The sequence below is a fragment of the Scyliorhinus canicula genome, chromosome 2 (genome assembly GCF_902713615.1).
Source record: "Scyliorhinus canicula chromosome 2, sScyCan1.1, whole genome shotgun sequence".
Lineage (NCBI taxonomy): Eukaryota > Metazoa > Chordata > Chondrichthyes > Carcharhiniformes > Scyliorhinidae > Scyliorhinus > Scyliorhinus canicula.
Window position 1 is genome coordinate 175,490,918 of NC_052147.1, and position 15,786 is coordinate 175,506,703.

The 15,786-nt window shown below is 43.7% G+C and overlaps 1 protein-coding gene across 5 annotated transcripts in view; it reads left to right on the forward strand.

Annotated features, from left to right (window-relative positions):
* Positions 1 to 384: 384 nt before the first annotated feature.
* The window catches only part of gtf3c3 (general transcription factor IIIC, polypeptide 3), an 88,884-nt gene continuing 73,482 nt past the window's right edge, over positions 385 to 15,786 (forward strand). For all 5 annotated transcript variants that reach the window (XR_005459741.1, XR_005459742.1, XM_038789107.1 and 2 more), the window contains exons 1-4: positions 385 to 541; positions 3,265 to 3,379; positions 4,760 to 4,932; positions 10,739 to 10,862. Coding sequence is in view for 3 of the 5 variants with exons in the window: in XM_038789107.1 (XP_038645035.1) it covers positions 443 to 541; positions 3,265 to 3,379; positions 4,760 to 4,932; positions 10,739 to 10,862 (511 nt within the window). In the remaining 2 variants the exon portion in view is untranslated. The remainder of the gene's footprint in view (positions 542 to 3,264; positions 3,380 to 4,759; positions 4,933 to 10,738; positions 10,863 to 15,786) is intronic.

A 15,786-nucleotide genomic window follows, 5' to 3' on the forward strand; every position in this document is an offset into this window, starting at 1 on the left:
GCATCACCTGTTCAACATCCAAAGCACAAATATAGGGGAAAAATAAATTGTACAAGTCTCTTCAATTGCACCTATGAGATTTTAACTTCATTAGTTTTGAAGAAATTGTAGAATAAATCATAAGAAGAACACCTTAACAGTTGATGCTGTAATCTAACACAAAAACAGTTGAACCAGTCCCTGCTCATATTAAATTATTAAAAAAAGCTAAGAAACATTCATACATTAATTTACCCATTTCTTTCGATATTGACATATGAAGATCCCCCGTATGAAGCATGAGGGGATTAAATTAAATTGAAGCAAAGCAGGATTTGTTGGATGAGAGATGGAAGCTCATCGTGAGCCCGGAACGGATTCGTGGCAGCAGATTTCCACCGGATGGTTTAAGTGAACGGACCAAGCCAGCGAGTGTCGCCTTCTAACTCATCCGGGTTCCGACATGTCTGGTTTCAGTCCCGAGCTCATTGATTACTTGGAGGGAAAGATCTCGTTCGAGGAATTTGAACGGCTCCGAGAGGAGAGGAAAGCCTTAGAACGGGTGAGAGCCGGAGCTTGAAGCGTCCTTGTGATGTGGACGGTACAGCAAGATCCCAGAAACAGGAGTGAGATAAATGATCCGTTTTTGCACAAGAGGAAAGCAAAAAGATTCAACGAGTCAGGCACAACACCCATGCAGAGAAATTACAAGTTAAAGTTTCAGACCTTGTCCTTTGCTCACTCCAAGAAAACTGCCCAACTCTTCCTTGTTAGTCCCTGAAGGACCGAGGGCAGGGGATGGGACCCTCGAGTTTAAGATCTCATAACCTCCAAAGATATGCAGGTTAGGTGGATTGGCCATGATAAATTGCCCTTAGTGACCAAAAAAGTTAGGAAGGGTTATATGGGTAGGGTGGAAGTGAGGGCTTAAGTGGGTGCAGACTCAATGGGCCGAATGGCCTCCTTCAGCTATGTATGTCTATGTACTTGATCCCTGAGAGTTAAACAATCCTTCAATATGGTGTAATCTTAGATTATGTGCTAAATTACTGCAGTAGGGCTTGAACCCACAAGTCCCTGATTCAAAGATGAACATGTTACTAGGGAGAGATGAGAGGCAGACATCAAACCACCAGACGGAGCCCCTGCCAGACACCAATGCCATGAGATATTCCAGCTCCCTACACACATCTTTGTACCTTTGCTTTATATACTCTCTTCACCCACCTTGCCACAAACAAATAGGGCTGGATTCTCTGCATCCCAATGCCAAAATCGCGTTCGGTGACGGAGTGGAGAATTCAGTTTCCCACATGAAATCGGGACCACTGCTGATTCAGCGATTCTCCGCCCCCCGAAAAGCGGTGTGTTCGGGGAGTACGCCGTGCCGATTATCTACCACCAGAGGTGATTGCCATGAGGCCCGCCCCGCTATTCTCCACCCCTGCCGAATTCCCAATGGCATGGACCACTCATGTTCCCACTTTTCGGGATATTCGCAAGGCGGCTGCGGGCTCAGTCTGCGGCCGCCAGTCGGGGCCGGGCCAATCGGATGGGTGGGGGGTGGGGGTGGGCACATTCAGGACTGGACTTTTAGTGTGCGGGTGGTCCAGGTGGGGCGCGCGGCCGATAGAACGCACTATTTCCACGGTCCAGGTCCGCAGTCTGAGTCCGCCATGAAGCACATGCACGGCCTCTGACCCGGAAGTGCGGGGGGCCGTATCGGCAGCTGGAGTGCGAGCTCCAGGGCAGCTGTCTGCTAGCCCCCTGTAAGGCTGCGAATCTGTGGCCTTTTAACGCCAGTCCCTGAAACGGAAACTCCAGCCCATGATCTCTCTCTTGATACACAAATGCACACATATACTGCCTGCCATCACCTGGCGGGATGGGTAGGAGGGGTTTACCTCCTTGTAAGCCTGCTGCTGAGCATGGCAAAGTTGACCAATAAGTACAGGCAACAGGCGGTTGAAGGGGTCATCCAACCCAACTGTCTGTCGTCTATCATGCTGGGTGGCCTTGGAGAGGGAACATGTGGGGCTGGAATCTCCGTCGGCGGGATCCTCCACTTCGCCGGCATCGCATTTCCGCCCATGGATTTCCCGTTATGAGGGTGCCCACAATGGAAACCTAATTTGCCAGCTACCGGGATGGGGAATCTTGCCCGTGGTGCAGCAATTGTCTCTGCAGGGGCTGGTATACATCATCACCCCGGTAATGATACTTTCATTTGTTAAGTTTCCTTTTGACCTATTGTTTTAGTTGTCTTACCCCACCACGGCCTATCCTCCTGCCGTTTTTTGTTTAATTTATTGATTATTGTTTTATTGAAAGGAGTATAAATAGGTGACTCCTCTGAAGTTTTGATTTTACATTACAGTGCCCATCAGAGACTGTCACCCCTCTCATTTTTGATTTATTGATTTTTATTTTCTTTAAAAAGGAGTATATGTAGGCGATTCTCCCTCATTTTATTTATTGTTTATTAAAAAGAGTATTGTCCAGACCGTGGACTTTTCAGACAGACAGAGAGAGACATACTCATATAAACACTGTGACTGCAGATCACCGGGTATACTTTCACTGTGTGAATCTGCCAGAGACTAGTGCAAATTAAATTAATCATATACGCACAAACACTTAGTGTACCAAACTCCTTCATGTCACAGAAATTTACTGACCCAACTTTCTCTCTCCCTGGCACAATGGGTGAGCTGTGCCTAAACTGGCCTCAAAAGAAAATTTAGAGCAGTTAATTAGAAATACAGGCTCTATACTGCAGAGGTAATATTTATCCTGTAACCTGTGAAAGCAGGGTACTGATCATTCATATATTTAGGTTGATTTGAAGCTCTGATTGCCTCAAGATAATGTTTCCAGATTCCCTTCTGTAGAGAGAATTTTTTTTTTTCTGGATTGATGAGCGGTCTTCTTGAACCACTTGAGTCCTTGTGATGTCGGTATACCCACAGTGCTGTTCAGGAACGAATTGCAGGGTTTTCAGTGTTAGTGAAGAAATAGTGATATTTTGCATGTCAGGGTGATGTCTGACTTGCATGTGTAATATTTCAGCCTTCTGAATAAGGAGTAAAGGTTCTCTATGTGAATATTTTTATTCATTGTAACAGATTTTTTTTGGAATAAAAGGGGGTATCTGTATTTTGGATCTGTATCATCAGGGAAAAGGAAAATAAATAGGCAATATAAAATGTAAAAGTGTGATTTTAACATCCTTTCACATGTGATTTAATTTTGCCATGAGGATCTGTAATGGGTGTTTTTTTTTAGGAAGCCATAGGGGATGGAGTGACCGAAGATGAAGCAGAAATCACTGCAGTGGAAGATCAGGATGTTCCTTCCAAAGCCTCTCACAGCCGAACCAAGCAACAGGCAGATGATTCAGGTGCAGTATTAATGTAGTTCAGAAAATAGTTTATTCTTGTCTGCACATCTTTCAGGCAAGCAATTGTAGATGCTGTGATGGTATGTGAACAGGTTGAAAACTTTCAAATATTTTATTCAATTAAATATTAACATTTTATGCATTGTAAATTACTAATTGAGAAAGTATTTGGCTAACAAAATACTGGTTCAGTAGTTATGTAGGTTATATCCATCTCAATGTCCTGCATTTAAAATAGCATTAATAGAGTGCCTTCAGCACAAAGAATCATCTGAAACACTTAAAGGAGTCATGGTGATAAAAAGAGGTGCGAGAGTAGCAGAGTTTTATGGGGAAGCAAAATGAGATTTTTGCAGGGCAATAATGCAGAAAACAACACTTCTACTTGACTGTATATAACCTTTGGAAGGCAGACAATGAAAATGGAAACAAGCTGGTCCTGAATCCCATTTTGTGGAAATGCTGTTAAGGTCTAAAATCTCCATTTAAAGACATTTTGACTTTGGCAACCTCCTATATTGAGCAGTGTCCCTGTTTTTAAAATATTAGTCCATCTCCCCCATTCCCCCACCTCTATGAACGAAAACGTTCATCTCTAGTGTGTTCTCAACCATCTCTCATTGATTGAAACTTTGCTGGGATAATTCTGACCTATCTCTGCCTACTTTGTTTACCAGAAGTAAAATTTGGGAAATGTCTTGTGGAATCAGGTAATACTTTCAACATCAATAGACATTCTCTGACTTATCAGTGGAAAAGTGTAAACATCTAGTAGCATAACCCGAAATTAACACTAGAAATAGGAAGACATAATTAGATAAAACACACTTGTGTCACAAATTTGCGCAGCCTTGTTAAATTGACTTTTTTGCTTGCGGTCTGTAATAGTACAATGGTTATAAGATATTTAATTGTAACTAATGTTATTAAAATTAAATACAAGACCATTTAAGTGAAAGAAACAACTTGCATGTGTCCAGCACCTTTCACATCTTCAGGACATCCAAATACTTATTTTGAAGTGTTGTCACTTTTGTCATCAAGGGTCAGCCTGGTGGAGGAAGTTATCCTACTGTTTCCCTGACTTGTACTGGATGCAAGTAAGGCATCAGAAGTGTAATTCGTAAACTGGGATAGCCGTCGCATTATAAAATGGCAGATCATTTTATGACGCCGGATTAACTCTGGTGTAGGAAAATGAAAATAGAATGAAGAAGCTCAGTTTCCCAGAGCATGTAAAGGCTAAAAGTCTTATGTACATTATAAAATACATTGAGTGATGAATTGTTAACTGTCCTGATTTTACTTTAACAAAGTTGTGAATGTTCAACTTCTTTAAAACAAGCATGAATGCAAAATTATCAACTGTTTATTCTGCAGAGGAAACCTCTGATGGTGTCAGCAAGTCTGTCCATCGAGTTTTTGCTTCAATGTTTGGTGATCGTGTAAGTGATGATGATGAGGACGAACTGGAACAAAGTGAACAGCTCTCTGCCGGAGAGGTTTTTGCCTTGGAAATGGAGCTACACCGAGAACATAAGAAAATGCAAAGGGTGAGCAAGTCATAACATTCAGCACGCAGAAAATATTACATTGAAATTAGCTGAGTTCAAGAAATATTTTCTTCCATTGGAGGGCAAGTCTGGTGCCAGCAGCCGCGGTAATTCCAGCTCCAATAGCGTATATTAAAGCTGCTACAGTTAAAAAGCTCGTAGTTGGATCTTGGGATCGAGCTGGCGGTCCGCCGCGAGACGAGCTACCGCCTGACCCAGCCCCTGCCTCTCGGTGCTGCCTTGATGCTCTTAGCTGAGTGTCCTGGGGGTCCGAAGCGTTTACTTTGAAAAAAAAACAAGAAATATTTTCTGAGGAAAATGACCCTGTAATTAATCATCAAGTTAGGTCCATTTTTTTCCTGAAATATTTTCTTCATACAATGAAAATTTGTCTAATTATTTTTCAGGTTTTGTGCTAAATGCCTCGAATGTGACTGTGGGATGGCAGATAATTTTGAAAGGCGACTGAGTTCAGTTTGCTGTTACATGAGAAACTGACTTTGTTATCTATTTAAAAAAATTTCAGTGAGAAGAGCTGGAAAAGTATATTAGTAGTGTTGAGTACTGATTTTTTCCAATTTTTAGATATTAGACATTGTTCAGATAATATGTTAAATGAATGTGACATCAATGTTAACAGTAAATAATCTAAAGTTGATATTTGACAAATTCTATTCTAATATATGGAGAATAATGGGTATGGGTGACTAAACAGGAGTAATTTATTGAGATTTCAGAAAAAACCTATTGATAGTGGGAGATGGGTTAGCTCAGTTGGGTGGATGGTTGGCTCATGTTACAGAGTGACGCCAACAGTGCAGATTCAATTCCTGGCTCAGGGTATCTATGAAGGCTCCGCTTTCTCAACCTTGTCCCTTGTCTGAGGTGTGATATCCCTTGGGTTAAATCACTACCAGTTAGCTCTCCCTCGCAAAGGTGAGAGCAGCCAATAGTCCTCTGGGACTATGGCGATTTTCATTTAATATTTACATTTCCTTTGAAGACTATGCAGGACAAGTGAGATTAGGGAAGGGGAGGAGTGAGAGATAAGGAGGAGGGGGAAGGAGAAGGGAAGTTAAGGAGTCAGTATGGGGTGGAAGGTGTAGAGGAGTGAGACAGGGGGCTGGAGTGGGAGAGATGGCGAAGAGAGAGAAGAGGTGGATAATCTTCAGTCAGAAGCATGGAAAGATTGGACAAATCTGGTTGTGATGTGCAAATGTTGCCCAGTTGGTTAGTTGGCGAAACATCTGCTTTTGATGCAGGGAATACTGTACAGTGGGTGGTGCCATTCATAAATGTTGCTCATATAAAGGGAAAGATCAATAGATCATAATGCTATTCAATAGGGGTCAGGGTGGAGGTGGAAAGTGGAGGTTGGTCTAGTGTAGCTGAATGATTGATAGTCCTTTCTATAAAATATAGCTGAGTGGAAAGAAGTGCACTCCAAATAACCACTGGTAGGGAAAAAATGTTAGATTACAGGGTGATGGGCACTGCCCCCCCACCCCCACCGCTTCTCCCCCCTGCTGTCTCCCTCTCTTCCATCTCCTTGTACCTGAGTATTGCCACAAGCATTGAATATTCAGAATTGCAGTGAATGATGAGAGCATTTATTGACAGTTAAGTAACATTATTGACAGTTATGTAACATTAAGGAGAATGTGGCGTAAGTTTAGAAGACCATAACATGACACAGCATTACAACAAATATCTATTCATGTAATTTCGTTGCATTTCTTCTCAGGTGTTGCAGACATGATAACAAAGATTTTTGATGCCACTTTGTCCGTTAAGACATAATTATGATGTAACTTCTGTACATTTACAGAATGATCTAAATTTAGTTCCAGTGTACTGCAAGTCTGCTTGTGGGTTTGAGTGATTTATTTTCAAGAGCAAAACCTGAATGGCCTTTCACCAAAACTCTAAAATCTCTAAAATAATGGTGTGGTTAATTTTAATTTGACAAAAAAGTGTAGTGCATTCTTATTTGACAAGGATTAGTATCCGATTTCTTCAATAGAATGCCACAAAAAGATATTTACATGTATTTCATCCACAATTTAAAATAAACTAGGACATGAGGTGAACTGAAGGCTAGTGTATACATGAGTACTAATGCGTATAAAAATTGGAACTAATGTCTGTTATGTACCGTTAGCAACAATACTATCAAATGATTTGAGACTTTAGTTTAAATTTTGGATTTTTTGACGTTAACCTGAAATTTTTCCTTGAATTATAGTTTAAGAATTTTTAAGATAACAATTACCTCATATTTGAAATCCAACAAAATTTAGAAAACGCTAGACATTTTGGTGTAATCGCAAATATTTTATTGTATGTCAGATTATCTACAATTAATTATTTCTAGGGCGAGCCCGGTTCTTGATTGTGGTGTGTAGTTTTTGTTGTTGTCTCTCAAAATGTGCATCTCAGTGGCTTTAGAGAAGAATAACCAGGATGATTGCAGACCTGATAAGATTTGAAGAAAGGTTCAACTGACTAAATTTATCTTTTGCTGGTGAAAAGTTTTAGAAAAATCATGATATAGATTTGAAAATAATAAAAGATACAGATATGCTAGAAAGAAGCAGCAATTTAGCTTAAACAATGGGAGTTGGACAAGTTGACATTATTCCAAAGTTTATAGAATCAGAGAATTTACAGTGCAGAAGAGGCCATTCGGCCCATGAGTCTGCAGAGGCCCTTTGAAAGAGCACCCTATTTAATCCCACGCCTCCATCTTATCCCCTTAACTCAGCAACCCACCTATCCTTTTGGACACTAAGGGGCAATTTAACATGTCCAATCCACCTAACGTACACATCTTTGCACTGTGGGAGGAAACCGGAGCACCCGGAGGAAACCCATGCAGACATGGGGTGAAAGTGCATACTCCACACAGACAATCACCCAAGGCATGAATTGAACCCAGGTCCCTGGAGCTGTGAAGCAGCAGCGCTAACCACTGCACCACCATCTTAAGAAAAGATAACAATGGGAGAAAGCAGTTCCTACAAGGTAGTAAAAATGTGGAATTGTGGATTTGTTTTATTGTCGCGTGTACCAAGGTACAGTGAAGAGTATTGTTCTGCGTATAGTCCAGGCAGATTATTCTATACATTAAAAAAAACATTGGGCATGCATAATGCACAATGTAAATACATGAGTACAGTACTACTCAGTAGAGAAGATGTATGAAGAGATCAGATCAGTCCATACGAGGGTCATTCAGGATCTGCTAATAGTGGGGAAGAAGCCGTTTTTGAATCTGTTAGTGTATGCTCTCAGACTTTTGTATCTCCTGCCCTCTTGAAAAAGTTGGAAGAGCGAATACCCTGGGTGGGAGGGGTTTTTGATTATGCTGCCTGCTTTCGCAAGACAGCGGGAGGTGTAGACAGAGTCAATGGATGGGAGGCAGATGCAAGTGATGTGTTCACAACTCTCTGTAGTTTCTTACGGTCTTGGGAGAGCAGTTGCCATGCCGGCTGTGTTGCAGCCAGATAGAATTGGCTTCCAGAGAAGACCCAGTTAATTGAATCTCAGTTAAGACTATTGAATCAGAATTGGATTAATAGTTCAGAAGGAGATTTGAGGGTTTTGAGCACATTAACAGCATTGTTTGATTTTTTTTTCTTTCAAGGGAGGTAGGCAGAGGAACTTGATTTTTCTCAAAATATGGTTGGTGGAGAGGTATCAATGCCTAAAATCCATGATATAGAATAATCATGGACTGAGTTTGATGGGCCTATTTTCACTTTGGACTTCATGGTTGTTCAAGTACCCAAGGGTGGAAAAAATGCTTAATAATATAATGTAGGTCACAAATCCAGGAAACCCTGGATGAACAGGGATATCCACTGCTTGCTGAAGTCTAGGTCTGAGGCGTTCAAGTCAGGCGACCTTGACCTCTACAAGAAAGCCAGATGTGATCTAAAGAAATCCATCAAAGATGCCAAAGACAGTACCGGACCAAGCTCGAGTCCCAGGCTAGCCACACGGATCCCTGCCGTCTATGGCAAGGTCTGCAAGACATATTGGGCTACAAGATGAAGACATGTAAAATCGTCGGCTCCAACACACCCCACCCTGATGAGCTCAACGCATTCTATGCCCGCTTTGAGCAAGAGGTCAGCGACAGCGAGCCCTCCATCCCAGAAGCCGCGGATGAACTTGTATCTGAGATCACCACTGCAGACGTCAGAGCAGCCTTCTCGAAGGTCAACCCACGGAAAGCCACTGGCCCAGAAGGGGTACCCGGACGAGCACTCAGGTCTTGCGTGGATCAACTGGCGGGGGTATTCACAGACATCATCAACCTCTCTTTACAACAATCTGAGGTCCCTATCTGCTTCAAGAAGACAACCATCATCCCTGTACCAAAAAAAAGTCAAGCAGCATGCCTTAATGACTATTGTCCAGTGGCTCTGACATCCATCATCATGAAGTGCTTCGAAAGGTTAGTCATGGCACGAATCAACTCCAGCCTCCCGGATTGCCTTGATCCGCTACAGTTCGCCTACCGCTGCTACAGGTCCACAGCAGGCGCCATCTCCATGGCCCTGCATTCGTTCCTGGAACACCTAGATAACAAAGACACCTATGTCAGACTCCTATTTATCGACTACAGCTCACCTTCAACACCATCATTCCTACAAAACTCATCTCCAAACTCCGTGGCCTTGACCTCGGCTCCTCCCTCTGTGACTGGATCCTGAACTTTCTAATCCACAGGCCTCAATCAGTAAGGATAGGCAACAACACCTCCTCCACGATCATCCTCAACACTGGTGCCCCACAAGGCTGTGTCCTCAGACCCTTACTATACTCCTTATACACCTATGACTGTGTAGCCAAATTCCCCTCCAACTCGATTTTCAAATTTGCTGATGACCCAGTAGTGGGTTGGATTTCAAACAATGATGAGACAGAGTACAGGAATGAGATAGAGAATCTGATGAACTGGTTCGACGACAATAATCTCTCCCTCAATGTCAACAAAACGAAGGAGATTGTCATCGACTTCAGGACGTGTAGTGGAGAACTTGTCCCTGTTTACATCAATGGGAACGAAGTAGAAACGGTCGAGAGCTTCAAGTTTTTAGGTGTACAGATCACCAACAGTCTGCCCTGGTCCTCCCTGCTGACACAATAGCTAAGAAAGCCCATCAAGGACTACTTTCTCAGAAGACTAAGGAAATTTAGCATGTCAGCTACGACCCTCGCCAACTTCTACAGATGCACCATAGAAAGCATTCTTTCTGGTTGTATCACAGCATGGTATAGATCCTGCTCTGCCCAAGACCGCAGGAAACTACAAAAGGTTGTGAATGTAGCCCAGTCCTTCACCCAAACCAGCCTCCCATCCATTAACTCTTATCTATAATTCCCGCTGCCTCAGAAAGACAGCCAGCATAATTAAGGACCCCACACACCCCGGACATACTCTCTTCCACCTCCTTCCCTCAGGAAAAAGATACCAAAGTTTGTGGTCACGTACCAACCGACTCAAGAACAGCTTCTTCTGTACTGCCATCAGACTTTTGAATGGACCTACCTCGTATTAAGTTGATCTTTTCTCTACACCTTACTATAACTATAACATTATATTCTGCAGTCTCGCCTTCCTTCCCTATGTACGGTTATGCATTGTTTGTACAGCATGCAAGAAATAATACGTTTCACTGTATACTAATACATGTGGCAATAATAAATCAAATCAAATATGAAACCTATGAGGACTTGGAAATTGAATTTTGGTCATTTTTGTATTTTTCTTTCCCCATCTCCTCAAACATTTTAGGAGAGGCGCCCTCGGAGTAAACTCCCTAAAGCTTTGCGAGGTCTTATGGGAGAAGCTAATATCAGGTTTGCACGAGGAGACCGAGAAGAAGCTGTGATGATGTGTATGGAAATCATCAGACAAGGTACAGGAGCGCTTGAAGATCAAATCTTCATCTGTAAAATTACAGATCTCCAAATGCAAAAGATACACTCAAATATGAATTCAGATTTATTTAATATACTAACTCATGGGATGTAAGCATTGTACACAAGGCTAGCATTTGTTTCCCATTTCTAATTGCCCTTGAGAAGGTGGTGAGGAGAGTTACCTTCTGAGAAAGGTCATTGAGAGGCTGCCAGACCGAATAGCTCCAGCATTTTCAATTTTTACGTAGGAATTTAAAAGGTTGCCATCAATCAGTGAAATTGTTCAAATTCATTGAAAGGTTTCTATAACTACTCTTAGCCCAGATCTTCTGGTCAGTGGTAATGCTCTGTGTATTACCATTGCCCTTGGAGGTTTTCTGTGCCCTAATGCAACTGCATCTTTTTCAGCCGAGACTTTGGATCCCAGCTGAAGTAGAAGTGGGCCAGTGGAAACTTGCCACGGTAAGTCTAGCAAGTGCTGGAGAGTAAAGGAAAGAAGGAGACGCCTACTTTTTACAGCATTAGCTGTTGTAAAAGGATACGTTTTTAGTTCTCAAGTCGTTTAATGAAAGAGTGTAGATTAATGATTTAATGAGCGAGGGAATGAGTAGTTTTAAAAACTATCATTTTATTCTACTTATTTTCTACATTTTTATCAAATACACAACGAAAGAAAACCAACAATAACAAATACAGTACCAATCCCCTAGACAGCATCCCCTTCAATATACAAACCCAAACATCACCCATACATTCCAAGTAAAAGAAAATAAAAAGACTAAAAGAATATTAACGATCATCCCATACACATTGTGCTCAACCCCACCAATAACACCCCCCTCCCCCTTAATGTTCGATGGCATCCAATCCTTGAAAGTTCATGACAAACAATCCCCATGAATTCTAGAACCCTCCCTTCCAACCCCTTAGCTCGAAATTCACCTTCTTGACTGTCAGAAATTCCAGCAGGTCTCCCCACCAAGCCGAGGCACAGGGCGGAGAAGCTGACCTCCACCCCAGCAGGACCCACCACCAGGCAATCAGCAAGGCGAAGGCTGAAACATCTGCCCCCTTACCCGCCTGCAGCCCGGGCTGGTCCGACATCCCGAAAATAACTTCTACGGGCCCTGGCTCCAAACCCACGTACTACCCCTGAAATTACCTTAAAACCTCCCTCCAATACATCTCCAGCTTCGGGCAGGACTACAACATGTGAACATGGTTTGCAGGGCTCCTCCCACAGCGTTCACATACATCCCACCCCCTCAAAGAGTCGGCTCACCCTCCCACTCGGGAGGTGTGCCCTATACACAACCTTCAACTGTATCAGCCCCAACCTCGCGCACGAGGTTGAGGCATTTACCCTCCGGAGCACCTCACATCACACTGTCTTCCGTAACCTCCCCCAACTCTTCCTCCCACTTAGCTTTAATCCACTCCAAGGATTCCTTATGCTCCCCCAAAATTCTCCCATAGATTGAGACATGACAGCACAGTGATTAGCACTGTTGCTTAACAGTGCCAGAGTCCCGGGTTCGATTCCCGCTTGGGTCACTGTCTATGCCGAGTCTGCACGTTCTCCCCATGTCTGCGTGGGCTTCCTCCAGGTGCTCTGGCTTCCTCTCATAAGTCCCGAAAGAGTAAGGGGACAGATATTAGGTGAATTAGACACTCTGAATTCTCCCTCTGTGTACCCAAACGAGTGCCATAGTGTGGCGACTAGGGGATTTTCACAGTAACGTCATTGCAGTATTAATATAAACCTACATGTGACAATAATAAAAGTGGTGATCATGAAATTAGTCACAGTACAATAGAGGAGAAATTTCTGGGATGTATACGGGATGGTTTTCTGGACCGGTATGTTGAGGAACCAACAAGAGAACAGGCCATCTTGGACTGGGTGTTGTGCAATGAGAATGGATTAGTTGGCAACCTAGCTGTGAGAGACCTTGGGGATGAGTGACTGTAATATGGTAGAATTCTTTATCAAGATGAATAGTGAAGTAATTGATTCTGAACCTCAAGGTCCTGAATATCAATAAAGGTAATAATGATGATATGAGGCATGAGCTGACTATGACAGACTGAGAAACATTACTGAAAGGAAAGGACAGCAGACTGGCAGTGGCAGGCATTCAAGGAACGAATAGGTGAACTCCAAAAGTTGTTTATTCCTATTTGGCGCACGAGTAGAAAGGGAACTGCGGCCAAACCATGGCTTACAAGGAAAATTAGAGATAGTATTAGATTCAAAGAAGAGGCATACAAATTAGCAAGAAAAAACAAGAGACCTGAGGATTGAAAGCAGTTTAAAATTTGACAAGGCAGACCAAGGGATTGATTAAGAAGGGGAAAATACAATTTCAAGTAAACTAGCAGGGAACATAAAAACTGACTGTAAAAGTTTTTAAGGGTATATAAAGAAAAAAAGATTAATAAAAACTAATGTAGGCCCCTTACAGTCAAAAAAGGCAAATTCATAACCGGGAACAAAGAAATGGCTGAGGAACCAAATTTATATTTTGCTTCTGTCTTCCCAAAGGAAGATATGAATAATGTACCCCAAGTTCTGAGAAGCACAAGTTTCAGTAGGAGCTGAAGGAAATTTGTATTAGTAAAGAAACGGTTTTGGGGCAATTAATGAGATTGAAGGGGGACAAACCTCCAGGGCCTGATAATCACCATCCCAGAGTATTTAAGGAAGTTACCCTAGAAAAAGTAGATCCAATGGTAGTCATTTTCCAAAATTCTTTTGACTCTGGAACGGTTCCTACAGATTGGAGGGTAGCGAATGTAATCTCGCTATTCAAAAAGGGAGGCAGAGGGAAAATAGGGAACTATTGACCAGTGAGCCTAACATGGGTAGTAGAAAAGTTGCTGGAGTCAATTACCAAGGATTTCATAGCACAGTATTTAGAAATCAGTGGTGTAATTAGACAAAGTCAGCATGGATTTACAAAAGGAGGACAGGCTGAGTGAATGGGCATATGTATGGCAGGTGCAGTATAATTAAGATAAACGTGAGATTATCCATTTTGGTAGCAAAAATAGGAATGCAGATTATTATTTGAATGGGTGTAAATTGAGAGAAGTGGATATTCAGCGAGACCTTAGTGTCCTCGCGCATCAGTCGCTGAAAATAAGTGTTCAGATACAGCAGGCAGTAAAGAAGGCAAATGATATGTTGGCCTTCATAGCAAAAGGATTTGACTGTAGGAACATAGATGTATTACTACAATTGTATAGGATGTTGGTGAGGCCATACCTGGAGTACTGTTGCAGTTTTGGTGTCCTAATCTGAGGAAGAACGTTCTTGCTATGGCGGGAGTGTAGCAAAGGTTTAGCAGGCTGATTCCTGGTGTGGCAGGACTGTCACATGAGGAGAGACTAAATCGGTTTGAATTGTATTCATTGGAGTTGAGAAGAGTGAGGATCTCATAGAAACTTTAAAAATTCTTTTAAAAAAAATAATTTTTATTCAATTTTTCAACAAGTTTTAACCAACAAAAACAAAAGAAAAAGCGAAATTACAGTCAACCCCCCCCCCCCCCCCCCCCCCCCCCCCCCCCCCAATACAGAAGCAATAAATGAACAAAAATAGTTAACATGGCAACCAATACAGGAAAAAGAACAAGCCCCCCCCCCCCGGGTTGCTGCTGTAACTGACCATCCTCTACTGCTCTGCCAGGAAGTCTAGAAACGGTTGCCACCGACCCTCTTAGGGCAAACTTGACCCTCTCCAGCTTGATAAACCCAGCCATATCGTTGATCCAGGATTCCACGCTTGGGGGCCTCGCATCCTTCCACTGCAAAAGGATCCTGCACCGGCTACCAGGGACGCAAAGGCCAGAACACCGGCCTCTTTCGCCTCCTGCACTCCCGGCTCCGCTGCAACCCCAAATATTGCGAGCCCCCAGCCCGGTTTAACCCTGGACCCAACCACCCTTGACAACGTCTCCATAACGCCCCTGCAAAAGCCCTCCAATGCCGGGCACGCCCAAAACATGTGGGTGTGGTTTGCTGGGCTCCCGGAACACCTGACGCACCTGTCCTCACTCCCAAAGAACCGGCTCAGCCTAATCTCCGTCATGTGCAGCACCTTTAGTTGAATTAAACTAAGCCTCGCGCAGGAGGAGGAGGAATTCACCCTCCCCAGGGCATCCGCCCACGTCCCCTCATCAATCTCCTCTCCCAGCTCCTCCTCCCACTTCTCTTTCCGCTCCTCCACCGAGGCCTCCTCCCCCTACTGCATCACTTGGTAAATTGCCGAAATCCTCCCTTCACCGACCCACGTCCCTGAGAGCACCCTGTCCTGGATCCCCTTGGCGGCAACAGTGGAAACTCCGCCACCTGCTGCCTAACGAATGCCCTTACCTGCATATACCTGAAGGTGTTCCCTGGGGAGAGGCCCAGCCTTCCCACCAACTCCTATAGGGTCGCAAACCTCCCATCGGGAAAGAGGTCCCCCATCCGCCTGATACCAGCCCTGTGCCAGCTCGGAAACCCTCCGTCCATCCTCCCTGGTACAAACTGGTGGTTCCCCCGTATTGGGGACCAGACTGAAGCCTTCATCTCCCCCAGGTCTGAAAACTTCTTATAGAATTCAACCGGGAACCCATCGGGCCCCGGTGCCTTCCCTGTCTGCATGCTCCCCATCGCTTTAACCAGCTCCTCCAACCCAACTGGCGCCTCCAACCCCCCCACCTGCTCCTCATCCACCCTCGGAAACCCTAGCTTACCCAGAAAGGGGTCCATCCCTCCCTCCTCCACTGGGGGCGCTGACCGGAATAGCTCCTCATAAAAAGTCCTGAACACCCCTTTGATGCCCCTCGCACTCTGTGCCAGACTCCCTCCTCCATCCCTGACTCCCCCTATCTTCCTAGCCGCCTCCCGCTTCCGGAGCTGGTGTACCAGCAT